Genomic DNA, 7,500 nt, shown 5'->3' with positions numbered 1-7,500 from the left:
ATTTAGCTTATACTCATGAAAGGCCATCCGGGTACGCTGCTCTTAAATGTGCGTTATGCCCCTTTATGGGTGAAAACAAACCGAAAGTCTCATCAACTTACATGCTACATCGGCTATCCTAAATGAACACAGTACATGCTTCAGTCACGGCTGTTTAGCAATATTATTTGAACAGCCGGCAACACAACACGTTTTCGGCATGTTGCGCGTGAACAACGCTTGTCTATAGGTCCTTATCTTTCGTTTATTATACCCCAACACCACCAATTGACTTGCATTGCCTGTTTTCCCCCACAAATGGGCGTAACGCACATGGAAAACGTCACGCCGTTCATGAGTATGGAGGGGACTGTATATTCATGGATGCAATTTTGATGTGGGGACTACATCATCACTGCCTTATTGTTGTTGTTGTTGTTGAAGATGTGCTGGTGGAGCAATATCATCCTAATATATGGACACTGTGCAGGAAATGGTCAAAAAAGGTACTGCAACTAGACTTAGACTTAGACTTAGACTTATGTTTATTGATCCCACAAGGGGAAACTTAGGGTAACGGCAGCCGCTCCTGCGGCGCCCCAAAAAAAGATGAAAACTATGCTGCTCATTGAAACTGGGCTGAAAACTATGCTGCTCATTGAAACTGGGCTGCCTATTGCCAAATTTGATCTTTACATTACATTTTACTAAGTAATAAACAAATATTTTCTAGTATGGTCCAAGTACAGTCATTTTTGAAGCTAAAAATGGCTATTTTTGGAAATTCAAAATGGCGGACCATGGAGAAGATCCCCCTTTTCATGTATGAAAAGTGCAATTTTTCCAGTCATAATGAATACTTAGAATTTGATGGTGGTGGTAAGTATTCATGAAAAAGGTAACACTAGTGAATGGGCAGCATGAATTCTGGAAATAAACAACTAAAAATCTCACACAGTGTCTCTTTAAGAGTCTCCTCTACTGGTTGTGCCCAGGGTTGAATCCAGAAGTGACACTAGTCACACACACACACACACACACACTAGATGGGAGGTGGTGGCAGTTTTTCCCTGTATGGACGCGGGTGGTTTGCTGGCAAGCACTTTTGTTCTGAACATAACTGGTGCAGGAACCGGCACTAGCTCAGTTCTTGCAGGCCTAACAACTGATCAATGCAACTTAAGTCATTTTACCTCTGCTTATTTTGGCCATGTGGCATTGTTATCAAAAACTTACCCTATGGTGAAAATACTGTATTAATAGTTTACGGAAGCAAGAAGTAACACAGTGTGTGTGTGTGTGTGTGTGTGTGTGTGTGTGTGTGTGTGTGTGTGTGTGTGTGTGTGTGTGTGTATGTGTGTGTGTGTGTGTGTGTGTGTGTGTGTGTGTGTGTGTGTGTGTGTGTGTGTGTGTGTGTGTGTGTGTGTGTGTGTGTGTGTGTGTGTGTGTGTTGGGGGACGACAACAACAGCGTAACCACTTCCTGCAGAACACATGCAAGTGAACATCCCTCCTTCGATTGTTTGGTGAGATGACATTCAGAGTACATCACCAACTAAGTAATTAAATATAGAAGATCTATATCTATCAAACCCACACACAGACAGGAAACCAAAAACAGATTGTTTGGTGCCGGAGCTGAAGGGAAAAAGAGAAGTATCAACATTACCAACCAGTTTCAACATGGCTTCCCGATTTCAACTGTTGTTTTTGTCTTGCCTTTCTTTTCTGTTTGGGGTGGGGTGTGTGTGTGTGTGTGTGTGTGTGTGTGTGTGTGTGTGTGTGTGTGTGTGTGTGTGTGTGTGTGTGTGTGTGTGTGTGTGTGTGTGTGTGTGTGTGTGTGTGTGTGTGTGTGTGTGATAATCATCTTTCTGTCCCTCTTCCTCTTTCCATTCTACCATCTGGGCAGAGAACTCGGGAGAAACCTTCTTCTCTCCTTTTGTTGGTCTTTTATTGGTCTCTGTAGGTCTCTATATGTGATGCTGTTACTTCAGTGTCACATCTTGGGATCAATTTAATAAACCTATCCATCAGTCTGTCTGTCTCTCCCCCCCCCCCCCTTTTGCCTGCTGTATCAACAACATCCCTTCCCTCTCTTTGTCCTGTCTTGTCCTTCCCCTGTCTTTGTCCTGGGCGGTCTGGTTTGGTTTACCTGTGCACAGGTGAGGAGGCTCTTCAGTCTGACGGGTGCTCCGGACACGACCTGTTCACCTCGAACCACTCATCAATACACCTGCAGGACAGAGAGGGAGTCAGGTAGAGATAGAGAAAGAGAGCGAGGGCAAGAGAGCGAGAGAAGCAGAAATCTGTTTGACTATGGAAGCTGCAAAAAATCTCCAAACTATTTTCTACAAAATGTTGGTGTACTTAGCATCATAAGGTCAGACCAGAACATGTCATCCACTGGTCTTATACTCCTCCACATGTAAGGTAACAGGAGGATGTATGAATTACTGGGTGGTGAGATAGATGACAGATGGATGGGTGGAAGCATAGATGGATGTATGCAGGGAAGCTAACGGGGGTAAAGGGGTCAGTTGTCCCAGGCCAAGGGAGAGGGGAGAACCAGAATTGGGTCCCCATTACATTGTATGTATTGGGTGTGGAGGGCCTTTCAAATGGCTTTGTCCTGGGCCCTACCAAGCTGTCAGTGGGCCCGGATGGATGGATGGATGGAAGGAAACATGACATGAGTGAACAGATGAATGTAGAAGAGACTGAATGGTGGCTGGGGGTAGCGTACCCTTTGTGGTAGATGCAGAGGCAGGGCAGGCGGGCAATGGTGTCTCCCTGGACCAGCTCCTCCAGACAGATGGCACACTCTCCAGCATCCTTGCTGAGCACATCCTCTGTAGGACAAACAACAGACACATAGAGATGTGATTATTATTATTATTATTATTATCACTAAAATATTTATTAGATCTTCAGAGTCTCCTCTACTGGTTGTGAAATCCAAATAGGGCGAAATGACATTTAGCCATTATGTGCTAGTGACACACACACACACACACACACACACACACACACACACACACACACACACACACACACACACACACACACACACACACACACACACACACACACACACACACACACACACACACACACACACACACACACACACACAGTAATGGTGAAGTCATTGTCAAAATGACACAAATGGAGAGTCTTTCACTTTTGCGTGCACTAACAGTTACTGGCCAGTAGGAGGCATTGTAGGATCATGCACAGCACAGTGCGTGAACAGTGACAGCAGCACCTAGGCAGAGTGCATTTATAAAGACCAATGATATCTCTTTGCCCTTGTGTGGCATAGGGGAGAAAGTCAGAGCGGTTAGCTCCCGTGACCACAGCAATCAAAACAGAGCAGGTTTTTTCTACACAGCAGCACCAACCCATCCTCTCAACCCAAAACAACAGGTAAACAGGGGCGGAGCTATAGGCGGGGCAAGCAGGGCATTTGCCCCTGGGCCCAGGGTCCACCCACATTATGAATATGGCAGGCGGTCTGGGGGCCCTATCAGTGTTTCGCCCTGGGCCCCTGTGTGCAATTGGGCCACTACAGAGGAACACTAGACGATTGTGCATGTACTCTCGCAGCAGCAGAAATAGTGCATTCCATGTTATAGTGTGACGTCCTGTCAAGCTTGATGGTCATATCAACACACATTCAACATGGCCATGCGTACACAAGTATTGGTCTCATGTATGCATGTGTAGGTATGGCTATATGGGTTACCTTGCGCACACATGCAGACACACACACACACACACACACACACACACACACACACACACACACACACACACACACACACACACACACACACACACACACTCCCTGTTGTTAAGATTTACTGAGTGTAATTACATGCTTGCAATCTAATGAAAGGGTGTCTCATTAATGTATCAATATTCATTTAAGACCTCTTTTAATCCCATGAAAAACGCTGTGATTGGAATTGTAATGTGTGCTTGCGTATCACTGCCCTGATGGTATTAGAGCGAGTATAATCACAACACACCTGCTACGCACAGCTCAATTGCCCCTCCGCCCCCCACGCCAACATGTGATGCACTATGGCACAATCAAGCAGTACTGATGGTAAATCAGAAAAGATGGCATGAATAAGGACACACACGTGTACACACACACACACACACACACACACACACACACACACACACACACACACACACACACACACACACACACACACACACACACACACACACACACACACACACACACAAATGCAGGCGCATACGCAAGCAGACACAAGAGCTTTCTCTCTGGATGTAAGGCAGAGGACAACGTGAATTTCAGAGCGAACAACATGGGCCAGAGAGTGGAGCAATATGGGATTTGTATTATTGATGATTTTATTGCTTTTATTATGATGCACTTTGATGTGCACTTTGCATGTGCAAACGTTGTCTATGATTATGTCCTGGCTTTGGACAAAAGCATCTGCCAATTGTAATGTAAATATATAATGTAATGTAATGACTGTAATGTGAAGAATGTGACAGGAAAAGAAGGAGCGAAAAGGATTGGGATATGAAAGAAAAAAAGATAAAGTCCAACTGGGAAACTCAAACACCCATTGCCATTGTGACACAGCACTCCACAGTGCAAAGTGCTCACTGCACACAACGAAATTGCATTTATGCCTCGCTCCTCCAAGGAGGCAGTGTGGCGGGACGGTACCATGCTCAGGGTACCTCAGTCATGGAGGAGGGTGGGGAAGAGCACTGCTTAATTACTCCCCCCACCAACCTGGTAGGTCGGGAGTCAAATTGGCAACCTTTGCGATAGAGGTCTGCAATGTGGGTTTTGCAACGCACAACAGCGCAGGTTTTGTGCAACAGATACGCAGGCTTTTTAGAGCACAGAAATATGGGTCTCATAGCACAGCACACATGCTCAGGAATAAAGACACAGACTCATCTCACTGGTAGTGGTGAGGATTGGCACTGCCCTTACGATTCAATTCGATTACGATTCGGGAGGTACCGATTCGATTCCAATCAATTCAGTCCGATTCTACAATGTATTGCGATACATTACATTTCGACTGAAAGCAAGGCAACATTTTTATCTGTCATGAGGCAATACAAGCAGTCAGACACTGAACAGCATTTTATTGGCTGTTGTGTGTATCAGTCCTGCTGTTTTCAATGCTTTGAAGTGCTCAAATTCAATTTAACATTCATTTCCTCCGGTAACGGCCAGAAGTAATTGAAAGTTGAAAAAATATGCCACATCGATTATGTCATTTGTCGAATTGATTATTGAATTGTCTTGCCCTGCATGGCGATGCATTGGCGAATTGATTATTGTTGACATCACTACTCACTGTGGGCTACAACAGAGCTAAAGAGACAAAGAAATGTGCTTCACACACACTGCGTCACAACCGTGCTCTCAAATTTTCTGTGAATTAAAGCAGAGAACTACAGAGAAGCGCTCCTTCAGTGTGAGAAAGGATTTTGAAATTGCTATTCGTCACGCTGAGGATGGGTGCTGAGCTGAAATATTAGTTGGGTGTAAGTGATTAAAAAAGTAAGTGAAAGTGCTGAGTGAGTGTCTCGTGCTTCTTTTTCTTAACACTCTTCTCAGGCACACACATTCTAAAACACACAACACAACACATGGCCACAAAGGGTTGCAATCACAGACAACAACTCGAGAAATATCACTGTGTATAGAACATTTTATCATTTTCTATTCTGTTGTGTTCTATTCTATTTTACTTCATACACAACATTTTGGAGTAGACTTTAACCCTGATAGTGTTAGTTGATCTCTCCACTGATACTGATAGTGTTAGTCCATTCGATTCAATTTAATTCAGTTCAATTCAATTCAGTTCAATTCAATTCAATTCTACAGTCGTCTATTCTATTGTCCTCAATTCACCATGAGCTTCTAGTGCAACAGCAGACAATGACCTGACAAATGCAACATCACTATGGGCTACCCACGGAAGCCACTCGCATTCCGTCCAAGACATAGGGCAGAGCAAGGCCACCAAGTCTTTTAGAGGGCAGGACACACCTCCATGTGACCAGTGGTGTGAGGTCTGTGTGTCCTACTGAGTTCCACTGACCAATGGGGAGAGAGGGGGGGGGGGGGTAGTAGCCAAGCAACAAGTGCTGAATGAGCCACTTGGCTCTCAGTCTTCACAAGTGAGAGTACATGAGCCTGATGGCTGGCAGCAGTTTCTGTGTGTCCTTGCGTGTGCGTGCGTATGTGTGTGCGTGCACCTATTCAGCTTGACTGGCAGATTGAGGTCAGGGAAGAGGGCAGCACAAAGTGAGTGGAGATGGGGCAGGGTTGGGACATGACCCAGGCCGGACTCGAACCTGGGTCCCCATGGGCATGCAATCCCAAACTAGGAGCTCTACTCTATCAAGTGCACACACAGGGCCAGATTAAGATGGCCCGGGGCCCCATGGCTAGAGGTTTCTGTGCGCCGCCCCTGGAGGGAAAATTTCACAACAAAATTAATGATACAGTGTCTTAATTGAAAACTAGGAATTAAGGTTAACATGTTTGCCAGCTGTGGAGAGGAATATTAACAAGACTAAGACTGCACTCAATATTGGAGACTCATTTTTCAATATTGCATCATGGCTTGAGGAAAAAGGGCTGAGGTGGGGATTATATTTTATATCTGCATGTCTGGCACAGCTCAATCCAGATGAACACATACACACACACACGCACACACACACATACACACACACGAGAGGAGGGGGTCCAACGGTGCTGTTAAAGACAAGATGAGAAAGAGAAAGAAAAAGACTGACAAAGGACAAGAGCAAGGGTAGGAAAGGAGGGGAAAGGGGGGGGGCATGGGAGGAGGATGTGGAGAGGGTAGGAATACACCGATACCGATACTGGTATTGGCATCGGACCGGAAACTTGCTCATTATACTCATACCCGTACTCGTCAGACACTTGCCGATACCAGTCACTAATACTGCTATTACACGACACAGCACAACATCTAGTCACGCGCCACTGATTTGAAAGCAGCATGGGGAAAAAAAGCTCTACCTTGTACATTTACTAACATCTAAATCTACATAGAAATAAAGCAAATTTCATAAGAGGGAAAACAAGACTGTGCATTTATTTTCATTGTATGTTGCCGCCAGTAAAAGTATCGGTACTGGTACAGACATCAATGTACTCGTACTTGTATCGGTTTCCAAAAAAAAGTGGAATCGTGCATGCCTAGGAGAGGGTGCTGATGGGAGGGTGGTGGACAGAGGGGAGAGGGGTGAGAAGAATGTAGAGAGAGTGACTGAAGAGGAGAACGAGATGGTGATGAGGGAAGAAGGAAATGAAGATGGAAGAGAGAGAGGAGGGGGTGGAGAGAAGAGAGAGGTGATATGAGAGGAGTTGAGGGATGAGAGGAGGAGATGAGAACAGAGAGAGGAATTAGATGATGGCGTGAAATAAAGGGTGTCTGTGGTGGATCAGGAGCCACAGTGAGAACCCTTA

At 45.2% G+C, this 7,500-nt stretch overlaps 1 protein-coding gene across 1 annotated transcript in view; it reads right to left on the bottom strand.

The window, feature by feature from the left end:
- The window catches only part of znrf2b (zinc and ring finger 2b), a 121,372-nt gene that overhangs the window by 615 nt on the left and 113,257 nt on the right, over positions 1-7,500 (bottom strand). The window contains exons 3-4 of the mRNA XM_063199297.1: positions 2,722-2,827; positions 2,131-2,211 (exon numbers count right to left, since the gene is read on the bottom strand). Of these exons, the coding sequence (XP_063055367.1) occupies positions 2,154-2,211; positions 2,722-2,827 (164 nt within the window). The 3' untranslated portion in view covers positions 2,131-2,153. The remainder of the gene's footprint in view (positions 1-2,130; positions 2,212-2,721; positions 2,828-7,500) is intronic.

Source organism: Engraulis encrasicolus, chromosome 5 (assembly GCF_034702125.1).
Source record: "Engraulis encrasicolus isolate BLACKSEA-1 chromosome 5, IST_EnEncr_1.0, whole genome shotgun sequence".
Taxonomy (NCBI): Eukaryota; Metazoa; Chordata; class Actinopteri; order Clupeiformes; family Engraulidae; genus Engraulis; species Engraulis encrasicolus.
Note: the sequence above shows the minus strand (reverse complement) of the source record. Positions and strands in the feature narration are given on the sequence as shown.